The 26,049-nt window shown below is 41.7% G+C and overlaps 3 protein-coding genes across 15 annotated transcripts in view; all 3 read right to left on the bottom strand.

The window, feature by feature from the left end:
* CDK7 (cyclin dependent kinase 7) overlaps positions 1 to 11,548 on the bottom strand; it is a 34,430-nt gene extending 22,882 nt beyond the window's left edge. For 7 of the 13 annotated variants that reach the window (XR_012627067.1, XR_012627068.1, XR_012627069.1 and 4 more), the window contains exons 1-8: positions 11,305 to 11,548; positions 10,719 to 10,778; positions 9,481 to 9,514; positions 8,838 to 8,901; positions 7,545 to 7,612; positions 5,529 to 5,597; positions 3,834 to 3,944; positions 188 to 306 (exon numbers count right to left, since the gene is read on the bottom strand). Coding sequence is in view for 9 of the 13 variants with exons in the window: in XM_074855981.1 (XP_074712082.1) it covers positions 188 to 306; positions 3,834 to 3,944; positions 5,529 to 5,597; positions 7,545 to 7,612; positions 8,838 to 8,901; positions 9,481 to 9,514; positions 10,719 to 10,778; positions 11,305 to 11,336 (557 nt within the window). In the remaining 4 variants the exon portion in view is untranslated. The remainder of the gene's footprint in view (positions 1 to 187; positions 307 to 3,833; positions 3,945 to 5,528; positions 5,598 to 7,544; positions 7,613 to 8,837; positions 8,902 to 9,480; positions 9,515 to 10,718; positions 10,779 to 11,304) is intronic. The other 6 variants (XM_074855982.1, XM_074855983.1, XM_074855984.1 and 3 more) reach the window with 5 other exon arrangements.
* A 395-nt stretch (positions 11,549 to 11,943) lies between these two features.
* On the bottom strand, positions 11,944 to 18,611 carry KGD4 (alpha-ketoglutarate dehydrogenase subunit 4). Its single transcript, XM_074856406.1, has 4 exons — positions 18,508 to 18,611; positions 17,668 to 17,731; positions 13,428 to 13,630; positions 11,944 to 12,215 (listed from the first exon to the last, which is right to left on the bottom strand). The coding sequence occupies exons 1-4, from the start codon at positions 18,544 to 18,546 to the stop codon at positions 12,198 to 12,200; spliced, it is 324 nt and encodes a 107-aa protein (XP_074712507.1). The 5' UTR covers positions 18,547 to 18,611; the 3' UTR covers positions 11,944 to 12,197.
* Positions 18,612 to 18,744: 133 nt separating this feature from the next.
* On the bottom strand, positions 18,745 to 26,049 carry CENPH (centromere protein H). Its single transcript, XM_074856883.1, has 9 exons — positions 25,931 to 26,049; positions 25,686 to 25,741; positions 24,956 to 25,001; positions 24,465 to 24,539; positions 23,741 to 23,797; positions 22,790 to 22,853; positions 22,456 to 22,507; positions 21,115 to 21,275; positions 18,745 to 19,685 (listed from the first exon to the last, which is right to left on the bottom strand). The coding sequence occupies exons 1-9, from the start codon at positions 26,047 to 26,049 to the stop codon at positions 19,593 to 19,595; spliced, it is 723 nt and encodes a 240-aa protein (XP_074712984.1). The 3' UTR covers positions 18,745 to 19,592.

The raw sequence follows: 26,049 nt of genomic DNA, 5'->3' as shown, positions 1-26,049 counted from the left end.
ACCAGTTCTTACAGACTTTGCTAAACAATGCTTCTTGTATTTTCTTTATGAAGCTCTTGCCACGACAGCCGTATCACATGAGCTAGATGTCAAACTCTGAACATGTTGATTTGACATGACCTATTTCAAGAGACACTGCAAAACAGCTACAGAATCACTATGTAAGAAACAAAATAGAACGTCTTACCTTGTTACTACCTGGTGTGTATAAACTCTATTTGGACTTCCAAAAGATTTTGCCAAGCCGAAGTCAGCCAATTTTAAAACCCCATTTTCATCTAACAACAAATTATTTGGTTTAAGATCCTGTCAGTACAGAAAGCAAAGCATTAATTTTGTCAGTATTGATAAAAACAGACTTGTGTTGGGTTTATGTGTGTGGTGGGGTTTTTGATAGTGGGGAGGGGGCTACAGCGGTGGCCCCTGCGAGAAGCTTCTCAAAGCTCCCCCGGCTCCAAGTCAGACCCACCTCTGCGCCAAGGCCGAGCCAATTAGTGATGGTGGCCATGTCTCTGTGATAATGTATTTAAGAAGGGGCACCCAGGAGGAAGCATGGGAGTTGTGAAGGAGATACCTATGCAAACACTGAGGTCAGTGGAAGAGAGGAGAAAGCGGGGCGGGGAGAGGTTCGCCAGAGGAGAGACCCCCCTGCAGCCCGTGGTGAGAGGGCAGGCTGTGCCCTGCAGCCCATGGAGGTCACTGGTGGAGCAGATGCCCACCTGCAGCCCGGGGAGGACCCCACGCCAGAGCAGGTGGCTGCACCCAAAGGCTGGGAGTCTGTGGAAAGCCCGCGCTGTTGTAGTTGGGGCTGGGAGGACTGCAACACGTGAGGGTGACCCACGCTGGAGCAGTTCATGAAGAGCTGCATCCCATGGGAAGGACTCATGTCAGAGAAAGTTCATGGAGGACCGTCTCCTGTGAGAGGAACACCATGCTGGAGCAGGGGAAGAATGCGAGGAGTCCTCCCCCTGAGGAAGAAGGAGAGGCAGACTGACTGTAACACCATTCCCTGTGTCACTGGGGGTAAGGAGGTGGAGAATTTGGAAGTAAAACTGAGCCCAGGAAGAAGGGAGGGGCGGGGGTGGGTGTTTTTAAGATGTGGTAAAGTTTCTCACTGTCCCACTCTGTCTGTTGAGTGGTGTTATTGTTAGTGTTTGAATTAAATTGAAGTTGTTTTTTTTTTTTTCTTCTCCTAAGGAACCTGTCTTTTGCCTGTGACCATAGTGGCTGAGGCATCCCTCCCTGTCCTCTCAATGTCCAGAGCCTTTTGTTTTACTTTCTCCTTCCCATTCCAGAGGGGGAGGGGGTGAGTGAGCAGCTGCATGGTGCTCAGTTGCCCTCTGGGTTCAAACCACAATACAGGCATATAATGAACCTCCTGGCAGGTGTGCCATAACAGTAATATAAAATGCAGGCTTTTGATTCTGTTGTAAGGCTACATTGTGAGGAAAAAAAAAAACACAACAGGAAATCAAGAATTTCATCATACATGAAAATCATAGTGAAACATACCCATTTGAATATGATCATATTTAAGCTGCAGAGTTTAAAAAAACCTGCCTCTTGATAGGTTTTAGCTTTGCTGCAGGAACAGCAGATCTGTCTTAACTGTATAGATGACAAATGAACAATAAAAAGACGTTGCGGATGTTTCAAATAACTGTAGAAATCATGGAAGTGATACAGTTTAATACAGTAACAGTGTGTTGTGGGTTGACCTCTGGCCAATAGTGAAGCACCCACACAGTCATTTGCTCACTCTGTTCTCATCCCACCTTCCCACCCTCAGCAGGACCAGGGAGAGGAACAAGAAAAGCAAAAGCAAGAAAACTGTAGGAGCAATATAAAAGCAGTTTAACAGATAAAGGAGAGAGGAATAAAACACAAACAAAAAAGCAATGCAATGGAAAACATTCATCTCCCACCAGCAGACTGATACCCAGTCTTTAAGTAACAGCCACGTTGGAAGTCAAAAAACCCCCTTTCTCCTCCACCCCACTTTTTAGCACTGAGCATGGCGTTATATGGCATGCAATATCACAGAATCATAGGATGGTTTGGGTTAGAAGGGACATTAAAGATCATCTAGTTCCAGCCCCCTCTGCCCATGGGCAGGGACACCTTCCACTAGACCAGGTTGCTCAAAGCCCTGTCCAACCTGGCCTTGAACATTTCCAGGGAGGGGGCAGCCCCAACTTCTCTGGGCAACCTGTGCCAGTGTCTCACCACCCTCACAGTGAAGAATTTCTTCCTTGTATCTAACCTGAATCTACCCTCTTTCAGGGTAAAACCTTTACCCCTTGTCCTATCACTACAGTCCCTGATAAACAGTCCCTCCCCATCTTCCCTGTAGCCCCCTTGACAGCACTGGAAGGCCACTATAAGGTCTCCTCACAGCCTTCTCTTCTCCAGGCTAAACAACCCCAACTCTCTCAGCCTGTGCTCATAAAGGAGGTGTTCCAGCCCCCTGATCACCTTTATGGCCTCCTCTGGACCCGCTCAAACATGTCCATGTCCTTCCTATACTGGGGGCCCCAGAGCTGAGCACACTACTGCAAGTGGGGTCTGGTGGGGGCAGAGTAGAGGGGCAGAATCCCCTCCCTCAACCTGCTGTCTGCACTTCTCTTGATGCAGCCAAGGATACAGCTGGCCTTCTGGGCTGTGAGTGCACACCGATGGCTCATAGTCAGTTTTTCATCCACCAGTACCCCCGCCAAGTCCTTCTCTGCAGGGCTGCTCTCTATCCACTCCTCGCCCAGCCTGTATTTGTGCTTGGGATTGCCCTGACCCATGTGCAGGTCCTTGCAGTCGGCCTTGTTGAACTTCATGAGGTTTGCACAGACCCATCTCTCAAACCTGTCCAAGTCCCTCTGGATGCCATCTCTTCCCTCCAGCATGTCGACCGCACCACACAGCTTGGTGTCATTGGCAAACTTGCTGAGGGTGCACTCGATCCCACTGTCCATGTTTCCAACAAAGATGTTAAACAGCCCCGGTCCCAACACCAACCCCTGAGGAACACCACTTGCCACTGCTCTCCACTCAGACATTGAGCCGTTGACTGCAACTCTGGGTGCGGCCATCCAGCCAGTTCCTTATCCACTGAGTGGTCCATCTGTCAAATCCGAGTCTCTACAATTTAGAGACCAGGATGTCATGTGGGACAGTGTCAAATGCTTTGCACAAGTCCAAGTAGATGATGTCAGCTGCTCTTCCCTTATCCACCAGCGCTGCAATCCCACTGTAGAAGGCCACCAAATTCATCAGTCATGATTTGCCCTTAGTGAAACCATGTTGGCTGTCACCAATCACCTCCTTATTTTCCATGTGCTCTACCATATTTTCCAGGAGGATGGAAAATATTTTCCCTCTGGCCAACTTTGGTCAGCCGTCCCAACTGTATACCCTCCCCACTTCTTGCTCACCCTCAGCCTACTTGCTGGAGCAGGGGTAGAGTGGGGAAAAAAAGAAAGCCTTGACAGTGCCCAAGCACTGTTCAGCAATAGCCACTGATGTGTTATCAGAACTGATCTAGGCACAAATCCGGAACATGGTACCATACAGGCTGTTGTGAAGAATGTTAAATCCATCACAGCCTGGCCCAGTTCACAGTGCTAATCAAACTCACAGGTAACTTGAGACACACGTTTATATCTAAAAGATAACCACATCAGTATTCTTAACACCTCTGGTACTCCAAAGCAGCTAGCATGAATGCTTATGGAGTAAGAACATCTGATCTTCAAGGCTATCTTTGTCAGACTTCAGACTCAAATTCTATCAAATGTGACTTTTGTTACAGCATAAGGGCTTTCAATTTAGTACATGCTTACCCTGTGTAGAATCCAGTGCTGATGCAAATATTCTAATCCTTGAAGTGTCATCAGCATATATGCCTTGATGTGAGATTGTGTCAATACAATACTAGTATCCTTTATAATAACCTGTAAAGTGTTAGATTGATAGTAAAGTTTACCATGCAAGATTAACTTACTTCCATGCTTTCTGCTCAAAAGTTATTTCACCCTTTAAGACAAATCTCAAATTGGCAGTCACATATTCTCTACCATTCTCACCCTCTTCCCAGAAAAATAGGTCTATTCTGGAGATCAGAAATAGAAATGGAGAGTCCAGATAGGCTACATGAATTTTGCATAACTAGCAAATGAGAAAATGGTGGGAAACACAAGCTTATTATTTTACCTCAGTTCCAGGTTGATACCCAAATTTACAAGACAAAGACATACACATAAAAATGATAAAAGCATCAATAAACTTGAAATTATGTTCCCACGTATTCCTTCTTTCTACGTGCAACCTAAGCATCTAATCTTTGTAAATGCAATGGTTTCCTCTTCTATTTCCAAGAAGACCAGGAGGTATGGCCAATTTACTACATTTTAACAAATCCACTTACATTTTCTACATTCTTTAATTTTTAACATTAAAATTCTATGTAAACACGCTGTTTGAAAGTATTTTTTACACTACTCCCCAAAACTTTCTTGTTGATATTACTGTCCAGTTCAGTAATAGCCTTTCCTAAACTTTAAGTTGTTTTAAGACTTACAAAATAGCTAAGGCTACACAAAATTACATGCATGCAGCACACAACCAATCACAACAGGCTGCAGTCCCAAATGACGGTGTGATACCACAACACAGTTGAATGCTCTGCATACCACAGCATTAGCTAGTACAACAGTGTTTCATTCCTCTTTGTACACTGTATCTTCTTCAGCTCCAAATCTTGTAGCTACTAAGTAAACAGAACGAATCCTCTAGAAAGTCTATTCATTAAGTTTTTTGCAAATAGAAGTTAAATTAACTTTTTCAGTCTCGCATTCATTTAGGTTTCAGAAAGCCTGTCAATGTTTTCTTTTAACATTTTAAATGCTAGCCCCAGATCTTAACAGCGTATGTGTAATGAGCTAGCTTAACAACTACATTAGTTTCAGTCCAGAGAAGATATAATGTGTGTATATACAGATCTGACATGACTTGCCATCTAGGACAGTCTTGAAAAATAAAGAAACTTGCAAAATCTCTCAAAGACTTCCACAAAGACAAACTGAAAAAGTCTTGGGAGAATGAAACAACTGCAAGATGATGATTTGCAAGTACCTATAACTGTTACATTTAAAAGTGTGGTTCAGGTGCGTGTGATTTTAGTACCAGCTCATCATTTGGTGTACTTTAGTATCACTCTTACTTGAACATGTCTGATGATACTATGCTTATCAATTGCAATCTGAGATGCTGATCTACGACAGTCCCAGAAAACTAACATACTAAACATAATCTGATTCTTGAAGATCATGCTGACAAGTATCTAAAAGTAAAGGCATTATCTGCTGATAACTCACAAAAATTGTCGAATTATTCAAACTACTTTTAAGACAAGATCTTAATCAACTAACATAATGAAAGTCACATTTCTAACATGAGCAAATGTAAACCTGTTAAAGTAGGATTTTCAAAAGCCATTTGAAAATACTGAAATAAAGGTCTAGAAAAAAAAATCTTACCTCTAGATCCGTTTCCATAAAATCAAACACCAAACTAATATTGGACTTGTGTCCAAATGCATCTAGAAGCTGTAAAACAAAATACATTATGATGAAGCATACTCTTAATACTTCCAGTTTTCTAAAATTCTACACCATTGTAGAATGCACATGGATTTCCAGCTTACTGAACTGGTTTGTTTTTTGACTTGCAATACAAAAATTCTTACTCAGTTTAGTTTCTTAACTCAGACTCCCCCCCACTAAAATTCCCATTAAGTACGGTAATATCATTTTACACTATTGTTCCTCCTTCCTGGAGTTAGGAAAAAAAAAGAAATAACTTTACCATGTTAGCTGCATCAGATAATCTATGCACACCTTGTCCTCTCCCCAAACTTTGCTGTTCTACAGAACTCCCACCCTTTCTTGAGACAAGACTAAGTTTTCCCATGGATTCAGCTCTGTGTATCTGCTTTCTGTAAGCATGCAGTATTTAGAAATTCTAAGTGTTAGGCTTGTTAACTTCCTTTCAAAGATATTCTTAGGCATGTATTCATCTTTGTAGCAAGCTTTCTAGGATAAATAAAACACTTTGGATAATATCCAAACAGCCCTTTCTTAGGATGAAGCTGTATAATGACAGAATCAGTTTTTAATTTGAGATAACACAAGCATGATGCTGAGTAAGAACAACAGATCATCTGTCTTGGTATTCTACCCTCAACATCAGCAAGGTATGCTCTCCACACCTTCCAGGAAGGTGTGGTTCATTCCTTACAGTCTCCGTATGATGCCCATGTGAATTACCCAACTGCAAGGTGGTTGTCTGCATAGTTCCTAACGGCAGTGACCACACTCATGCTCTTACTCTGCAGAAACCATGGCAACAGGAGATAATACACAGGTGAGTCTACGAGCTTGGACGCTTTTAGTCATTCATGCCCCTTACACTTCCAACATCCACAACAGTTTTATCAGGACTCAGATGGGTACAACCTTGTCTACTGCCTTTAGTACCTGCTTATGGACTTGCTGACCATAAATATGTCCAGTTCCTTTCTGAACTGCTGATGCTATCTGCTTCTACAAGGCTCATGGCAACACATTCAAGAAATTCACTACACACTGTGTCAAGCAGTACAATTTCCACCTGCCCTGCCTCCCAACACAAATATGTTTTAAACACATCTCTTACCTCTAGTTTTGCAAGTATCAGTTCTGCATGCACTTTACCTACCACCTCAGTTTTGCAGACCTCCCCATTCCCAGCCTTTTCCTCTCCAGAGTGAGGAATCCCAGACTTTTTCATAAAGAAAATGCTCCATCCCTTTGCCATTTCAGTTGTCTTTCTCTGCACACTCTCTAACTTTGATAGCTAAAGCAACCACTTTCAGAGTAAGCTCACAATCCAGAAGAGAACCGTATTTCCACTCTGAAAAAGTTAAATAAAATATCTGGAAAATTCATATTTGGTCTGGTATTTATGGCAGACCCTCAAATTATCACTATTAGCTAGTTTTAAAATATCTTTAGCTGCAGCTGGGTATCTGTAGCTGGAAGTCAATCTAAATGCAACTGAAAAGATATGGGGTTTACTCCTTCCAACAGAGGTTTTACCTATCAATACTAAAACCTAAAACATGAATACCACTTTACCATTGCTTACAAAAGTCTGGTTTTGGCTGTCACCAGTTCTATGTGAAGCAAACAATCAGGTAAATTCAGCACTGCAGTCGTTTGCAAGTCTATCACAGAGATGCAAAATCAGGTAATTAAATTTCCACAATTCTCCCCACCATTAATATCCACATAGCCCCAGGCTAAAAAGTAAGAGGATTTCAATAGGAAACTACTTTGCTATTGAAAAAGGTCTTTTGCCATAACAATTGTTTTATTGCCCATTTTGGGCTGGAAAAAATAGCTCAAATAAAATTAAGTAGCATCTCCATGACCCAATTAACTCTAAATTTCAGTTTGAACCAGTACCAGAAGTATTTGAGGACTGATTCTAGAAGTGGCATTCATTCTACTTACACCAATAATATTGGGATGGCTTAGCTCCTGTAACAATTTTATCTCCCTGAGGGCTGTTCTGTTGATTCCTACATTGAAAAAAAAAAAAGAAAACAAAGCAGAAAAAAAAGATGACAGAACAAAATTAAAAATTTTGGATTAAGCTCCAAAGAAACCTCTCATTCTGTTACTCACTGATGATTTATTACTACAAACTACTTTCTCACTACTCAACAATTTTTTAACTAACAAGCGCACTGCCATAGATAAGTAGAGTTCTACAGAACAAAAGTGGACATACACTTTCTTCTATAGCAAATAAATTCTACACCACAGTAAACGGATTTAGATTATGAAGTAACATGTCTCCCTTCTGGCAAAATGGAAAAGTCCTAGCAAAAGCCTAGAAAAAAGCCACCTTTTTCAGGGTATTGTAAACTTTGGTTTTATTTTAAAGAAAAGTTACATCTTGCAAGTATCAGTTCTTCATTGTGCCTCGCTTGCAGAGGGAGACACATGGACAAACCTCATGAATATATCTCTTTTCTTTTTGTCATAGCATTATTCAATAAGGCAAGGCACATATGTTTTTCTATATTCATGCTGTGGTATAAAAGGTACAGTGGCCTAAACCTGCTCAACCTTGCTTCACTCCTTTAATAGCCAGATTTTATAGAGGAAAAAACGGGGGGGGTTGGTGGGATGTTAAACTGCACTTCAGCAGTCACACTGACTGCACTGCATCAAACCATGACTCCTGCAGGGTAACAATTCCTCTTTCAAAAATGGCTTCTACAAAAACTGACTGACAAGCAAATGCTCCTGTGGTACATTGTGCATGAAGTTTCAGCTGCACATGAGCTGAAAAACAGTGTTCTCCCATACCTGGGGTATGATTCAACAAGTAAGACTCTAGCAAGGTTTTGAGCAAAGCTACACGGATTACTTCACACTCCTGCTTTGTCTATTTTAATTACCTACTTCAGAATGAAGTTGACAGTGGTTTCTTTTGGTTGGGCAAAGCTTTAGATTCAAAAAAAAGTACACCAGGTTATCAGATAACACTGGGAAACCAGACATGATCATTATTTTTAATAACATCTTTGTACTATAGCTAGACATTGTATAGGCCAGAGGTAATAACTGTCCTTAAAGGACATTAGTTCACTGAAGGCCAGGTGGATCATGACTCTCTGGCAGTCTGCTCAACTGTGAGATTCTGGGATGAGTGCTCAAGTGCCTCTTTAAAAGTTCTTCCCTTAGAAAGGAATTGGAGAGTGGAAAGCAAAGATTCTTCACCAGAAAACTGGTAACCTGATGCAGGATCTCTGAAGGATGGCAGCCTACACACACATAAAATTCTACTGCACCACACAGGCTGCAAGAGAAGAACAAGATTATTGGGTTTTTACTTGCAATATCTACACCTGAAGGCACATGGCTGGGCAGAGCACATGATCAAAAAACACTGCTCTAAAACTGATTTCTCAACATAAACCCACACAGAGACAAGAGTTTTAAGATCTTGTTTTTATCAACTTTTGTCTCAGCATAAATCACAAAAATAGAACAACAGAAACATCTGAAAACAGAGATAAATACTCTCACCTGTTTTAAATATTTAAGGCAGAGATGTATCAATACAAAAAGCTATTCTAAACTCAGTGCCATAAAGGTTATTATTCTACACTACATCCATGTTTGTATTCCACTTAAATTGAGAAGCTAAGCTGTTATATACTCGTATTTAGACATATATGCAGACTATGCATGCAGACATCTCTGCTGCTTTTTTCTGACCCTGCAGTTTGGGAGGCAATCCTCTACTAAGCCTTACACTGAGAGTTCAGCTCATTTTTCTCAGCCAAGTTATGGTGTGGGAAGTTTATGTACCAATTTACAAAAACAAACCAAACAAAACACAGCTTCTGCAGCATGAATTTGTTTTAAAACTCACCATCTTTAGCTTCTGATCTATGTCCAAGTTTAATCTGAAAAGAAATGTTTTGTATTATATAAGGTTAAGCCACCTGCCCCAACATTAGGGGATACATTCTTTAGTATTATTCTTCTAAAGTAAAATGTGTTTCAGTACCATGAAGCACTTTACCAGCTCGAGTTGGTTTTGGGTTGTTAGTTTTTTTTTTTCCTCTTAAAAAAAATAATTGCCTCTACAGCATTAGTTTTTATAAAAGCTTAAAAATAGTCATGATGGCGCTGAAAACAGACATAATGCACACTGGCAGAATAAAATGCTTTGTAGCCACAAAGCTTTATTACACAACTAACCAGCTTCTCCTCAGGGAGAAATGAGGGCAAAGTACTTGACAGTTGTCTTCGAATTATTCTAGTAAAATTAGCATACTCTGTATGGGCTGGCTTAAAGTCTTTCTATCTCAATCACATACTGCCCTGAAATTTTCAAGTCCAGAATCACGACATTGATATTTCCAGATGATAAAAGAAAATATTCTGATAAAAACAAGAATGCTTTTCACAACACCTGCTACTAGTAGTAACCATATGAAAAAAGTATTACAATGCTAAAAGAGATTAGTGTATCAAACAAAATTACTTACTATTGATATGGTTCAACTTGCCTAGGAAAGTAGGCTTGTTTAACTAACCAGAGCAATGTAACATGCATTTTTCATCCCTCACAAAGCACAGCTAATCACTTATTTTTAATACAAAAACTTCCTGCAATCTCTTCAAATAGTATGAAGTGAAACACGTTATGACAACATAGGCATATTCAACATTTGTATTCAAACAGATAAGTTGTAGATCTAAGATCACTTTTATCAAATTTTGTCCAAAAATTACCATCACTTCTAAAAAACTTAATCAGGAGTAAGATTCCTGGAGACTGAAGGAAATCGGGCACAGCAGGAGGAAAGGTTAAAAAAAAAAAGCCACTGTCAAGGACTAATAAGGTCTGGAGTTTGAAAATAAATCTAACAAATAATCAAAATTTCAAGTTACAGACGAGGTAACCCTTCAGAAACTCTGAAACGTAGTAAGACTGAAGGTAGTCTCTCTTCTTGGGGCGGGGGGAAGGCATTAAAGACAGATTAACTAGATCTAGAAACAAAAATACGTATCCGCCTATTAAGTCGGCCAAAAAAACTTATTAGGCGGGTCAAGAGCGACCAGACACTTGATCATACAATGGGAAAATATTTTGATACTCACCTTTTTAATAGCCACGATTTGGTTGGTGTTCTTATCCCTCGCTTTATAGACAGTGGCAAACTGCGGAGAAAGAGCGGCTCCCGTGACTGCCGGGGCAGACGAGCGGCAGGGCCTGTCTGTACCAGCGCAGCCTTCTCAGGGGCTCGGACGCTGCCGCGGCAAAGGCGGCCCCCGGGCCCGGATCCTCAGGCTGGAGAGCTGCCCGAGCCAGGTCCCTCCCTCAGGAGGAAGCCATGAAACCCTGCTGTCAGCACGCTGGTGGGGGACGACCTCCCCCCCAGCCGCCGCCTCTCTCGCCCTACCACCGCGGCACCCCCCGCCTCGCACTGGGGCCCGCCGCCACGTGCGGAAGGCGAGACGGGGCCAGGCCCGGCTGCAGGCAGCCCCAGGGCCGCGGGCTCCCCCCGCCGCGGCCCCGTCAGCCACAAGAGGGCCCTCACCAGGGCCGCCTGAGGGCCCTTCACAGCGGGGACTCCCGCGCCGAGACGCTCCCGCTCCTCTTCCCCATCCCACCTCCCACATACCCCCCACCCCACACGCACGGTTACTTCCCCTCACCCCCCGCCGCGCCCCAGCGGCCGCTCACCTGCCCCTCTCCCAAGAAGTCCAGCTTCTCATAGCGCCTGGCCCGCGCCCGCGCGTCCATCGCCGGCGGGGACGGCGGGGGCTGGCGAAGGAGCGACAAGGCCGGCGACGGGGCTTTAACACTGCCCGCGCCGCGCCCCGCGCCGCTTCCGCCTGCCCCGCCCCTCGCAACCGCCGGAGTCTCCGCGGCCCTGGCCCCGCCCCCTGCGCCCGGGCCCCGCCCCCACGCCCCGTGACGTCCCGGAGGCGCGACGGGCGCTCGGCGCCAGGGGCAGCTGCCCCGGGGCCCTTCGGCCGGGGGCTCCCCGCGGCGCCGGCCCTCCGCCCGCACAGCCAATGGCCAAGGCTCACGTGCTACCATTTCATTAAAAAGCCTTCTGATTGGGGACTTCTAACTGTAATTGGACACAAAGGGCTGTCTTCTGAAACAGTTAACAAATTACCCAGAAGAACCGGGTTTTGTTCTGCTCCCGACCTCAGATCTGATACTTGGGGAAAACGACACAACTGCTTCGAACAGTCACAAAGGCTTGGTAATCCCCGAGAATGCTTCAGTGTCCCTTTCCTGCCCGTAAAAGCATTCCTGATGAGGCAGCCAAACCTTTTTTTTGAAGTAGAAAAATCAAATTACTCCATTAGATTGTCAAGTTTGCAAATGGCTAATTAGAAAAAATATTTTAATGGTGCGGACATCAAATATATTCACTTGCTAGTTAGCCATCGACAGAAAATCCTTCTCAACAAATTATTGTGTGTTGTGTTAACCTTCTCACCCTTCGTAGGGATTTTTATTAAAGCTGTTAGTGTACAATAATTCTTAATATTAAGGAAAGACCTTTATTGTGAATACAATGCTTCATTCTTCAACAGTGGCCAACAAACTATCTTCCAAACTTATTCTGGACCTCCACGCTGCAAAAGAAAAGTGGGCAGTTAAATATATTTCACTAAAAGAACAGGAAACGGAGATCAAATCTTCTGCACTGTTATCTAAGAGCACACACGGAGTGTCAAATATCAGCATCTACCAGTAACTGCTCCATTTTTTTTCAGCGGCAAATACAAAAATATCAAGACACGTAGCCTACAATTACAGCTGCTTCCACTTCTCTCACTCCGAAGAAACTTGACTCTTTCTCACTTTAGAAAGGTCTGACAAACGCAGCACTAGTGAACACAAGTTTTAGAATTATTTTCACTGACCAAATTCCAAAGTGCAAAGTAAAAACAAACCCAAGGTGAGCCATTACAATCTTTATGAGAAATCAGAAAGGTATTCAAATTCATTATTTTCCCAACAAAATTATTTTACAACTTACCTCACCGTTAGAAAATTTATGCTACAGGTCAAGAAGTGTATTAATATGGTAAATAACTCGGTTTATTTCTAACTATAATACCCTACCCACATACATGCAGGAAAACTGATTTCCTCTACTAACATGATTACACTGTAGATGTCCTTATTTAACAAAGCATGCAAGCATTTTCATTTCAAACTCACACTCATCTCACAAGTTCTTCCAATTTTGTGCATTTTCCCTTTTTAATCATTGGTGTTTACAGCTGAGAACAATTACAGAACAAAAGCAGGTTTTTCTTCCCTTTCATGTACAATGCCATATTTGTAAATATTGCAGAAAATATTTGTATGAAGTTTAATAAAATGTTCCACTACTAGAAATGCAAGAGTTAACTTACTAATAAGTAACTTATAAAAACTAGCTTGAGAAATATTTTGGACTTCAATTATCTGGTAATAGCTTTCGCTGGCCTAAGAGCAGACTCCTGTGCTCCTGTCCAGCACATCCAAATTACACATTAAACAGCTGCTACAAACCAGGTAGTGACAGTGATTAATGTAGGCTATGACCATCATTAGCTATCTGCATGTCTATCTTAAGCCCCTATCTTAGTACCACAAGCTACTAAGTAGTGAGAGTTGGGTACCTTCTGTATTAAGAATTTGTAGCTTAGGTATTGTGCATCAAAGCTATGAAAGCTGGGAGCACACCCTTACCAAGAATTACAACATAATACATTATTTGAAACTCTGGAGAAGGTGTAGAAATAAGTTAAATGTCGGGTAAATACAGACAATACACACCACTAAATGAAACTTACTTGAATGTATTCAATCTCTTCATCTGACATAAGTCTCCTTCTGTATTTCTGAGGTAAGGTTCTTGCTAATTCAGAAGTGTCTGGTGTACCTTGTACTCTACTAAGAGGTGAAATATTTTGAAAGGCTGGTGATCTGCCTCCTACAGACTCCTGTGCTTTTGAAGCATGGAGAGATGGCACACTTGCTTGTAGAGATTCCTGTACTGAAACCCAGATTGCAAAACCATTTACAGAAATATAACAAGACTGTAAAATTAATTAATAAGCAGCAAATAATAGTTATCAGCTGTTGACAATATTCCTCATTATAACAAATACTTAAAAGAATTAAGATACTGTACAACTCACCATATGGTTTTATTTTTGTTAAATATACCAAGAGCATACTGAGAAAACTCTGATAATGAAAGAAAGAATGTTTGAGTGGCAGAAATACTGATGTGGAAACAGAAGATAAATCAGCAGATAAATCTCTGTTAGGATAAACAAAGGCTTTTTCACTGGGAAGCTGTACTTAAAAAGCATAAAGTATCATAAATGTGTGTGTGGAAGAAATTATGTAGAAAGATAACTAAGATAAATCTCTAAGATCCACTGAGATGATGTTTTTTGTTCACTGTTGACTGTAAAGACAGACAAGTGAAAAAAGAGGTAAGGCTTAGGAGAAAGATAAAACTCACAACTAAGACATACCACAACAAGCAATGCAATGTTGTACCCATTTTTAATACTACAAAATGGCATAATATCAAATTTTGTTAGTGATGTCCAGAATGACCACCAAATATTGGGCAACATTAATGAAATGCAGAGACCATGGAGTGCATGAAGTATTTTACAGATGAGGGCCGGCGGGAAGGCTTAAGGAATTCCCATTACAGAAGTTGCCTTGAGTTTGAGGATAGGAGAAGAGATGGCAAAAGGGCAGTGTTGTCAAAGTCAGCATTGGGAACCTTAGATCTGTCCCACCATAGCTGATCTCACAGTGAAAGTATGCAATTATCCCCACCAGGCAGGATGGAGTCTCACAGCAGTATGTTTCCTTCATAAGAACTCAAACCTCTCTGTATAAGGTTAAAACACCTAATAAAGCAGAATGCTTCCACAGGAAATCCTGCTCAGTGCTCCTGAAAAATGAGCAAGACAAATGCAACATCTAAACAGCTGGGACAGAGGGACTATATAATTAAAATAGGCAGCATCAAGACTGGATGAGTCAAAGAATGCAAGGAGTTAAAATAGCACTGCGTTGCCTGCCTCTCTCCCTCCTGCCTCCTGTGATGGTTTATGTGTGTGCTGGGGTTTTTGAAAGCAGGGGAGGGGGCTACAAGGGTGGCCCCTGTGAGAAGTTTCCCAAAGCTCCCCTGCCTCCCAGACCCGCCTCTGGCCAAGGCTGAGCCAATTAGCAATGGTGGCTGCTCCTCTGTGATAAAGTATCAAAAGGGGAATCTGGGAGGAGGTGTGGTAGTTGTGAGGGGGGCACCTGATTAGGCAAACATCAAAGTCAGTGGAAGAAAGGAAGAGGATGCTTCTCAAAGCTCCCCCGGCTCCAAGTCAGACCCACCTCTGCGCCAAGGCTGAGCCAATTAGTGATGGTGGCCATGTCTCTGTGATAATGTATTTAAGAAGGGGCACCCAGGAGGAAGCATGGGAGTTGTGAAGGAGATACCTATGCAAACACTGAGGTCAGTGGAAGAGAGGAGAAAGCGGGGCGGGGAGAGGTTCGCCAGAGGAGAGACCCCCCTGCAGCCCGTGGTGAGAGGGCAGGCTGTGCCCTGCAGCCCATGGAGGTCACTGGTGGAGCAGATGCCCACCTGCAGCCCGGGGAGGACCCCACGCCAGAGCAGGTGGCTGCACCCAAAGGCTGGGAGTCTGTGGAAAGCCCGCGCTGTTGTAGTTGGCGCTGGGAGGACTGCAACACGTGAGGGTGACCCACGCTGGAGCAGTTCATGAAGAGCTGCATCCCATGGGAAGGACTCATGTCAGAGAAAGTTCATGGAGGACTGTCTCCTGTGAGAGGAACACCATGCTGGAGCAGGGGAAGAATGCGAGGAGTCCTCCCCCTGAGGAAGAAGGAGAGGCAGACTGACTGTAACACCATTCCCTGTGTCACTGGGGGTAAGGAGGTGGAGAATTTGGAAGTAAAACTGAGCCCAGGAAGAAGGGAGGGGCGGGGGTGGGTGTTTTTAAGATGTGGTAAAGTTTCTCACTGTCCCACTCTGTCTGTTGAGTGGTGTTATTGTTAGTGTTTGAATTAAATTGAAGTTGGTTTTTTTTTTTCTTCTCCTAAGGAACCTGTCTTTTGCCTGTGACCATAGTGGCTGAGGCATCCCTCCCTGTCCTCTCAATGCCCAGAGCCTTTTGTTTTACTTTCTCCTTCCCATTCCAGAGGGGGAGGGGGTGAGTGAGCAGCTGCATGGTGCTCAGTTGCCCTCTGGGCTCTAGTCACGACACTCCAATAAGACCACTGAGGACAAAGGAGAGGAGCCAGTTTTAGCCATAGTGAATCTGAGAGAAAGACTGGGACATCAAACACCTGCAGCAATGTGATCAAACCACCATTGGTAAAAAAAAAAAAAAACAACAAAGCAAGCCACCATTGACAGGCATATTCAGAAACTGCCGGTCAGAAGACTGTATTTGAAAGTCCCAAGTTGATGAGGTGGTTCAGGAACAACAGAAGGTCCCAAACAGAGCAAGACGGAAGAGAGCCCATCAGACGGAACATATTCTGAACAGGAGGCAAAATATTTTTATTTCAAGAAATAACACACCTTATAAATGAAAAAACAAGAAATGGTTTCTCCAAGTTTGTTTCATACACCACAAAAATGTCTAGACACTTGCCAAGGATTTTCCTCTATTTTACATTTCAGTCTCAAGTGTAGTTGGGAGTAGATGCATTAGCCAAATAAAATCATCAGAAGTCAAGACTCAAAAGTACCAGACTTAATACTGCTGTTGCTTTAGCTCAGATACAGTCACTACTACATTTTTCCCTCCCCCATTTGAAACCATCCTGTTGCAGTAGTAATGTAGTAAAAGAATCTGGCTGGCCTTTCAAGCACCCATGTCCCTGAAAGTTTAGTCCTGATCTGCAGAGCTGTTTGGCCACATAGAAGCAATAGTCTAGTACACTGAACACAGTTATTGCTACACCGTTCAAGCAAGACAAGGTAAATTGCAATTTACTGATGATATGACATAATTTGATTAAGGTAGAAAAGTCTAACATACTTAATACTTAAAAGATACAGTCACAAAAATCTTCTGATGCAGAGATAAACAAGAGGTAACACATTTTCAAACCTCTGAGAAAGCAGTTCTCTGGCATTAGAGGCATTAGAACATTTGGCATTTGGCTGAACTGTGCACAACACACAAAATTCTGACAGAAAGTTGTTGCAGAAAATAGTTCCTGAAGAGTTTACAGGTAAGTCAGAAGTGGCACCAATGTGCACTGTAGATGCTTTGTAATGGATAAACTAAAGCTATAAATCACAAACGTGATAATGCTGTGGCAAATAATGTGGTACAGTATCATTTCTAAATGAATAATATAACAGCTTCTTTAGACATCTACTTTAGTTTCAAATGCTTTGTTGACTCAAAAAGAATATTAAAACACATCACTCATAAATTTAATGTCTAAAGGCAACAGTATTGGGAATCCTATAATATCAACATAGCTGTACGTATAAAAATCAATGTCAAAGATTGCAATGAAAATGATTTTTTTCTCAGCATTAATTAGTAGCACAAGGAAACACATTTAAAAATGTACAGTGGGATGGCTCTCCCTGCTGTAATCAGGGTTTTAAATACCACAGACATCTCACACTCCAACTAAGAAAAGATGAAAATGCAACATCATTTCTACAAATATCATGAAATACTTAAAGCTGCTTCAAACTGACTTGGGCACAATCATTTCAGGCAAATACTAGTATACGGAAAAATGAGACATATATAAATAGAAAAACAATGCTAGAAATCTTTGTGAATCTCCTTTGACCAAGAAATAAAGACATGCCTACATCATGTGTATTCCCACAGCTATACAGAGTCTGAAAAGGAAGAGTCAAAGCCTTGCCTTCAAACTAGAACAACTGTGTTTCAGAAACCCTGCTCAAAATCAGCTGAGTTGTGTAGCTGAAGCACAAAAATTGTGTGCTGGTTCTTATAAAAAACAATGCAAAGAAAGGCGGCGCAAGTTGTATCTAGAGATTAAAGAACTTACTTTTAGGTTTGGGACCACTTTTTCTGTCTGGGAACTTAATTAATGGAGTATGTGGCTTGACTACCTAGAACAAGGCAAGACAGTAGGAGAGACAGGGAGAGTAAAATACATTTCTAAACACACATTGCCTGTGGAACATACAACTTATTAAACAATCACTTCTATACCGCTGCTTTCTGCACCACCACTCTGATAAACTTACTAACATTCTATGTCCACCCACAGAGAAATTTCAGCTTTAAAGGCACCCCTCAACCTTAACGTCCTGAACATGAAAAACTCTTCTCTTGCCTTTCTCACAGCAATCAGTGTGTGTGCCTGCAGAAACAGCTACCGCAGTCACATAAATGCAATTATAACGTTTCTGCACATGGAATTACTAGCTGTGCTCTGCCTGTACATATCTGTCCTGCTGGCTGGGTGAGACTGACGAGGTCCATCAAAAAACCCTATAAAGCTTGGTAGTCGAAGTCACACAGCTTATGTCTGAAACGCGACTTTTGAAAAAGATCACCTTCACCTTGAAGAGGGATGGCTTAGAAAGGAGATGATGGCTAGCGCCCTCCCCCTCTCTTGAACAACGCACAGAAGGGTGCGGGCCGCCCTGTAGCACCCTTTGGTACCCGAGAACCAGGCACCGCCATCAAATGACCGGCAACACCGGGCGGGCCCCGCCCCACGCCTTTCCCCACGCCAAGGACACCGGCCTCCCCGCCGGCGCCTCAGGCCCCGGCCGCCTCAGGCCCTGGCGGCCGCACGCCAGGCGAGGCCCGTCTCCCGAGCGGGGCTCCCGGCCCCAGCCGCGCCCCCCGCCCCGGGCCGCCTGCCGAGCGCCCTTACCTGAACGACCCTAGTGGCGGCCGCCATCTTACTGCCCATGGTGACCTCACGCCGCCGCGGCGCCGCGCCCCTCCGCCCGCGCCTGAGGGGCAGCGCCGGGCCACGCCCACAGTAGGCGTGGCACCGCCCACCCGCTGCGGTGGGCGTGGCCGGGCGGTAGGGCTGAGCCAAACAGAAACGCAGCAAAACGGAGGGGTAGCGCATTACGAGTAAAAAAAAACCCACAAACCAAAAAAATCCGCTTCGAGTAAGTCTGCGTTTTATTATTATTCGACTTAAAAAAGCTGATTAAAATTGACAACACTTAAAAATATTACACGCTGATTTTATTAATTTTCTTAAAACGTAAAGCAAAACCGCAACTGTCAGTAACAAATATATTTCAGATGGCATAGTTGATGGCATGAAGTCACCTCTTCCATTTTAAATGCATTTTCCCTAGGGTTGTCATATTCTGCTACGTGGGACAGGATCTATAGGTTGCATCTACTGCTGGACACTGTTTAACTAACCTGCATGTAGCACAGTCACATAGCACTGTTAAAACTGAAAGTATAAACTTTTTGGTGTTTAAAATTGTACATAATGCTTTAACTAAAGAACAGCTGAAAAACCCCACAGACTGACTTTAGGTTTTCCAGTTTGGGCTTTCCACAAAGGCAGCGCAGGCTTCTGCATCCTGTCTGAGCTCTCCAGCATGCTGATGCCCAGGTGAAGAGGACAGAAATGGCAGAGCCTTGTTTTAAGCCTGCTTTTACATAAAAGCTTGAAATATATAGATCATTCTTCTTTCTTGTGTTACTGCTGCCTTTCAGAGGGAAATGAGCGCTTGGGACAGGACAGCTATGAAGTGGCTCCAGCCAAGTTTCATGAGCTATGCTACCTGTTCAAACATTTGTTGTGTACCAGGAATTAAGTTTCACTTCAGAGAGTTGCATGGCCATGTTCTGAGTCTCTAGAGAGAACAACTTTCAGAAAGATTAAATTTTCAAAATCTTAAAGTGTGCTTTCCTGATGTATATTAATCTATCAAGGTTAATACATTGAGCACATAGGCTACAAGATTGAACACCATTTATCCTGACTCACAGAACGTGGACATTTTTCTCAAGCTGTAGAACAATTGCCTTTAAAGATGGATCTTCTGCCCAGTTAATTCTGCTTCCAATTATCATATTCTATAAGAAAGAAAGATTACCAGTTTAAAAAAGCCTTTAAAAAGGATTATTCCTTATCTCTCAAAAGCTGTCTTGTTTTTAATTTTTAATTTGGAAACCCTTGAAATGGACAGCAGTGTTTGAAGTAGGCAGGATGGGGGGAAAAAGAAGAAATATTTATTGGTTTAGATTCTGTTGTCCACACACAGGTGATTTGAATTTGAAATGTGCTTGCACACCATCCCTGTTTTAAACATAGGAATTTAGAGCTTTTTTTTTTTTAACATAAAAAGTTTTCCTCAAACACAAGATAACACAGTTAATGTTCTCACCCTGCCATTCTGGATTGAAAATGGGAATTATTAAATTTGACCAAAGATTTGTTCTACTTATGGCTCAGAAGATTTCATGAATACAAAACCAGGAGATAATTCTAGGAATCTAATATAAAACCCACTAAAATATTTAATTTCTCATTCTCAATTTGAAATGTAACATTGTTATCAATGCAAACTAGTAGTAGACATAGCATGCAATTCAAAAAACACGTGGCACTCTTTCTGTTCTTGAAATTCTTCTGATCATCCAGATTCATAGCATGGTTATATCGTCTTCTACCTGAAGCCTGCCAATATGTTCTCTCTTTTCCCAAGTCTAAGTTTTTTAAATAAACTTTGTGTGCGCTTAGCTGGGATTTCATAACCTGTGTGCAGATAAACTCAAGAGCACTGCAATCACAGTTTACCATTCACTATGCCTCCCATCTTTGTACTTGTCACGGATCTGTGGGGCCAGGCGAAGGAAGCCAAGTCACACAGTGAGAGGTAGAATAACAGACTGCAGGATCTGATACGTGGGTAACCAAAAGGTTGAAGGCTACACTGCTGAAAGTATTTGGAGACTGGCTGCAGCTGCAGGCCAAGGCTTTCACAAGGCTGCAGTGGGCGACACAGAGAAGCATGCATGGCCAGATGGGACAGATTGAGGAGCAGCAGCCTGGCTCACTGGTATCATGGGATTAAGACCTACTTATTTTTCCTAACTATGAGATGGGGGAAGTGACTGGGGGGGGGGGGAGGGGGGGAGGACTGACTCTCAGTGTAAGGAAATACAGCCACTGCTGTGACAGACATTCTCAAAAAAAAACCATTATTTTTGTACCTTTAAGGGAACAAAAGAATAAAGATTGATTGATAGACTGTCTCTAAACTCCATATACTGTCTCTAAACTCCATAAATAATTATTCCAAAGAAGTTTGTGGCAATTTCATGCTTTTAGCCTTTAAAGCATATAAAGTTTTCCTTCCATACAGTAGTTTTTCCATTACCATCATTACTTAAAAGTTTTTAGAAAACACAGTTTTGTTTGAAGTTACATTTACCATACACCATGTTATTTTGACTGTAATGCAAATCTGCAAACTTGCTTCTAAAAGCTACAACACATTACCTGGAAGACATGTTGAATGACTGTAGTCATCTCTCTTTCTTTTTGTAAGTTATCATGCATCTTCTTCAGCAGTTTGCTCACTTGCATACTTGCTTGTGCCTCCTTTTGTTTTTTCACCACAGTATCTATTTGCAGTAGTTTCTGTGCAGCTTTTTTTAGTGCTGTTCCATTATTAGGAAAACAAAATGTTAAGTAGTTAGGTGAGCAGTAGAACTAAAGATATGCTTTTTTCCTCAGATATTTTCCACTGCAATCTCACAGATATCTTCCACTACAATAACCCTAACTTCCTGCTCCATCCCTTCCCTCCAATATACCTCAAGATACTACTTTTACACAAGAGGCAACATGTGCTGTGGCTACCTGGTATCAAAGTATATCGACTGATTCCCTGGCTGTTAGCAAATGAAGGACTTTGTATGCTGTCTGCATTTCCATCAGACATGGACCATAATATGAACATCTGTCCTACACCCTGTCTTCAGCTGTCACAACTTTTATAGCCAGGTGTTTAAGACCCTTTCCCCTTTTCAAATTTGATCAAAATGAAATTCCAAAGTCATACAAGAGACATATAGACAACACCTGTGAATATTACTAGTTTTTTATGGGAAACCAGGCTAAAAACTAGACTGAATAAAAACATTTTATACATTGAAAGAATGCTGACACAGCACTCCTTCCCTTATTTCCAAAGATAGTAGGGATGCTAATTTTTCCTATGAAGACAGATATTTTATCGTGTTTGTTCATTACTGTCAACATATACGCAACTTTCTATGCATAAAACAAACAAGAGTTGTTAAAACATGTTGGCTAACCTGGTCATAGGACAGTAGGAGCATTCAAAAAACCATATTTACCTTATTAAGTTCTGAACATTGACTTCACATCTAAATTTGACCCACTCTGATAAGCCTACTGAATACGAATATATATACTATTACGAGAGTTGTTTGTAGGTAAATCCCCTCCCCTATTCTGTAAACATTTAATAAAGGTTCAGTCTGACAAAAAAAATCCTTTAGATGTTGTAGGACAGATTTAGATTACTAAATGATGTGTACTTTTCTGGGGAGCTTACACTAAATAATAAAGCACCACCACATTCTCTTTGAGTATCTTCTTGCATCTGTCATTATAATGTGTCAGTCTGATGCTCAAGTAGACAACACAACAGCTCGTTTTTCCAGTAATTCCTACTCTTTTCAGAAGTTTTATAATTGTGTTGAGAGTTTCACAGTTACTTCAGATGTAAATTAATATTGCTACAAGAAGAACTTTAAAATATGAACTGTACATTCAAATATAAAACAAAGTCAATAGAGCTAACACACTTACAGAGCCTTTTCCTTTTAATGTCAATCAATTTCTGTTCCTTCTCACGTGCTTGCTGAAAGAAAAAAAGTATTTCCAAGATTCTTGGCTCCAAAAAATTCTAGATGATGCTAATTCAATCCACAAAAGCAGTTAAGGGCAGCTCTAGAAGCAGACTTTCTTATATACTTGCTTTAAGTAATCATGTCAGTAATTTTAACATCAGTAGAAACCGCACCCTTTGGGCCACATATTTAACTTCATATGACTTGTGCAATCCTGTTACTTTCAAATTGCGCTCCTGCCCATGTTGAGGTTGGTAAACACAACTGCAACGGAAGCTACAACTGCCACTTACCTGCTGATATTCAATTATTGCCCTGCTGAGCATTACTATGTGTTTCACAGTTTCCATGATCAGTCTAAGGAAAGAAACACAGTTGCATACCTTGAGACCATTAATATGAGTCAACAACGTAAATTCTGAATTAAGGTTATTTGGATTAATCAAAAAAATCCCCATTTCCCCTAACACCAAAATAAAGCATACTTACTTTTTTTTTTTTTCTTTTCAAACCACATCCTTTCTTTTTTACAGTTATTGTATCAGGTACTGTTATAGGGGCCAGTCTCCTTATTTCCCTTTCAGTTTCCCTAATGTTTCAGTTAAGTCTGTCTAACATTTCAAATCACAGAGTTTGGAAGGTATCAAGGAAGCCTAACCACCTGAAAATGCCTAGAAATCGAAGCTTCTGAATTCTGGTGTGTGTCAGGAAGACATGGAGATGCAATGTTTTCAGCTGTGTTTCTGACAGAAATTAAATTTCTCATATTACACTTCATATGTATGCACCCATTAATATTGGGCAGGAAATTAAAAGCTAATTTTAAACATGTTTGAAACTTTCAGTTCTTTTTTAAAGCTCTTATACAGCTGACTAATGAAGGCAGCAAAGCAGAGGCAAGACTCTGTTAAAAGCCTTAACACACTCAGCTATTATAAATATAGGTAACTTATGCATTAAAGAAAAAAACCTCTTAACTAGAAACAGTTTTCACTAGTGAATCAAAAATAATGATCTCTGTAATCAAAGGTTGGTTAATTCAGAGCCCAAATGTAAATCCACCCTGGATTTAAAAGGTCTGATCATGCTGATTCTAGCCAGAAGGTGGATGGTATCTCATTCAGTCAAAACTAGAAGGAAGCTTGCTTTTAAAAAAGGTACAATGAAGTAATGTAGAAATGTGTCACATTAAATGGTGTAAAGTCCATTTCTTTCTAGTCATCCTTTCCTCAAGTACACCTTACCGTGAGTCATTATCATTTTGTTTCATTCTGTTTCTCAGGGCAATCACAAGTTGGCTCCTGTGTAGTGTAGGGAAGAAACATTAATGAGAACTGATAAGAAACTGAGAGAAGTAGATTTAGATAAGTAATGGAAGAGATATTTCCAAGGTTCCATTTATGTCCATTTTCACATTGGAATTACATATATAAAGTACTGAGTACCTTTTAAACATCACACTTCTTAAATAATGGGGCTTAACTCGTAGGACAAGAAAGGCATATCAATGATTATTTGTGAGGGTGACAAGTCCTTTCTCTCTTGCGAAACATACTTGGACACCGTTAGTCCCACAGTCGGCAGAAGGAAAGCTGGGCAAAGGTGGGAATTCAAACGAACAGCCATGTAACAGAAGAGATGTATAACACCTATCAACTTCCATATTTTTGTATGTATTTTTAAAATACTGCCAAGAAATATGCTTACTGATTTTTACAGTCAGGCTTTCTCAATTTTGCAGGAACCTTTGGGTTTACTGTTTCAACTTGTAAATTTTTTTTTTTGTTGTTCTCTATGGTATCTCCATTTGCATTCCAACTGGTTCAGTGGTACTAAAATCTCTCATGTTTGCAACACACACCATATCACTTTGAAATCCTATTTTAATCAGAATTATGTATATGTGCATGTATATGTGCATACATAAACAAGAAGAAAACCTCCAAATAAATGGAAAGAAAATTCTACCTTTGCAAGGCTAACGTCTTATTCTCAAAAGAGATTTTTGCTTCCTCCATATCTCTTTGCAAAACTTCTCTGCCTCTGAAGAAAAAAAAACACACACACACAAAAATAACCCCAATCCCAGTGTGAAGATAACAAAAAATTTAACAGCAATGTCACATTTTTAACTTGCTCTCTACATGTCTAAAGTAAGACTTTTTCCTGTAAATCTCAAATTATTAAAGCCAGGAGTATTTTTAGCACATGGAACTGTATTAGTGAATTCTAGCCATCACAAGAAGGGTTGCAAATTTAGAAGCCACATCAAATATAAAATTTCTTCCCCATATTTTCTCTTCATTTCCTTTATTTTCACCAGACTTCTACAAAGTACTGGTCGTTAATCCAGAGATTTATTATGGAGTAACTAGAAAAGAACCTCTAAGTTCAGTTCTTAACCCTTCTCCTCTTTATTTTAAAATACATCAAAGGTTTGAAGTTATCCAACGACATACCTCATGATAAACTTTTCTTTGACATGACCAGGGTAACTTTCTTCATCTGCAAAGAAAGAATGTCACTAAAAAAAGCACACCAGAGACTTTTAAATACAATCTACAGAGCATAAAGGACAAGCAGTTTGATGGCTATACTAACAAGGTAGTTTTAGTCCTATCTCCACACCTTATCAACCCTTCCCCTGTTAGTAAAGCTACACTATCAATCAGCTGTATCAGAGAAATAATTAGGCCTTAAAATACTTCCAATAAGCACATTTTAGACATGCCAGAGCTAGCTCAAAACATTGCTCTATATATAGAGCTGGTTTGTTCAGTGGAAGAAGACTTAAGTAACAGAAATACAATGGGAACAAGAAACACCTTAAAGCAGTATTGCTGCCAAACAGTTTGGCAGACTTTTAGTAAGACTTCAACCCCGGTAAACAGATTCCTGAAAACCGTCATCACGTGTCAGAGGAGTCTAAAGTGAAAACCCAAGAAGAGAAAGGGCAGTGGGCAATAATCACATGGCAGTTTTGTAAGCATTCAAACAGGTGTCCAAGAGCTGTCAAAGAAATGCAGTAAAATGCTCAGCCAAGAAAAACATTTCATCTTTATAATGAGCATTTTTGATAGATAATTTTTCAAAATGAATACATTAGCCATATCACATTATTACTGTAACATCACATTAAGAAGCAGCACAGGGGGTTGTTGGAGGGAGTTAGGATAGGGATAAGCTTACTGGCATGAACTGCAGTGTCGTACTCCATAAGCTGCTGCTTCATCTGGTCCCTCAGGCTGGAGCAGAAGCAAAGCGACAACGGTCAGACGCCGCAGCCCCAGAGAGCAGGCGCTGAGGGGGACCCGCCGCAGCCCCGGAGAGCAGGCGCTGAGGGGGACCCGCCGCAGCCACCGCCCCTCACGCTCACCCCGGCCTGCTCAGAGTCGCCACAACCCCAGCGGCTCCCCGGGCCCCCCAGCACTGACCGGAGCAGTTTAAGGACGTCCACCTTCACCTTCGACCCGGCCCCGGCCCCGGCCCCGGCCTCAGTCTCAGTCTCAGTCTCAGTCTCGGCCCCGGCCGGCTCCCGCTGTAGCGGCTCCAT

The sequence above is a fragment of the Strix uralensis genome, chromosome Z (assembly GCF_047716275.1).
Source record: "Strix uralensis isolate ZFMK-TIS-50842 chromosome Z, bStrUra1, whole genome shotgun sequence".
Lineage (NCBI taxonomy): Eukaryota > Metazoa > Chordata > Aves > Strigiformes > Strigidae > Strix > Strix uralensis.
This window is presented reverse-complemented; position numbering and strand designations above follow the sequence as displayed.

Excerpts from the sequence above, each read along its gene's own strand:
- KGD4 (XM_074856406.1), bottom strand. The coding sequence starts at position 18,546 with ATGGGCAGTAAGATGGCGGCCGCCACTAGGGTCGTTCAG. Across the intron at positions 17,732-18,507 it reads CCGCCACTAGGGTCGTTCAG|GTAGTCAAGCCACATACTCC; the intron begins GTAAGGGCGCTC and ends GCCTTGTTCTAG. Across the intron at positions 13,631-17,667 it reads AAGTGGTCCCAAACCTAAAA|TACAGGAATCTCTACAAGCA; the intron begins GTAAGTTCTTTA and ends TCTGGGTTTCAG.
- CENPH (XM_074856883.1), bottom strand. The coding sequence starts at position 26,049 with ATGGAGCCGCTACAGCGGGAGCCGGCCGGGGCCGAGACTGAGACTGAG. Across the intron at positions 22,854-23,740 it reads CAAAATGATAATGACTCACG|ACTGATCATGGAAACTGTGA; the intron begins GTAAGGTGTACT and ends TTCTTTCCTTAG. Across the intron at positions 21,276-22,455 it reads CATTAAAAGGAAAAGGCTCT|CACTAAAAAAAGCTGCACAG; the intron begins GTAAGTGTGTTA and ends ATAATGGAACAG.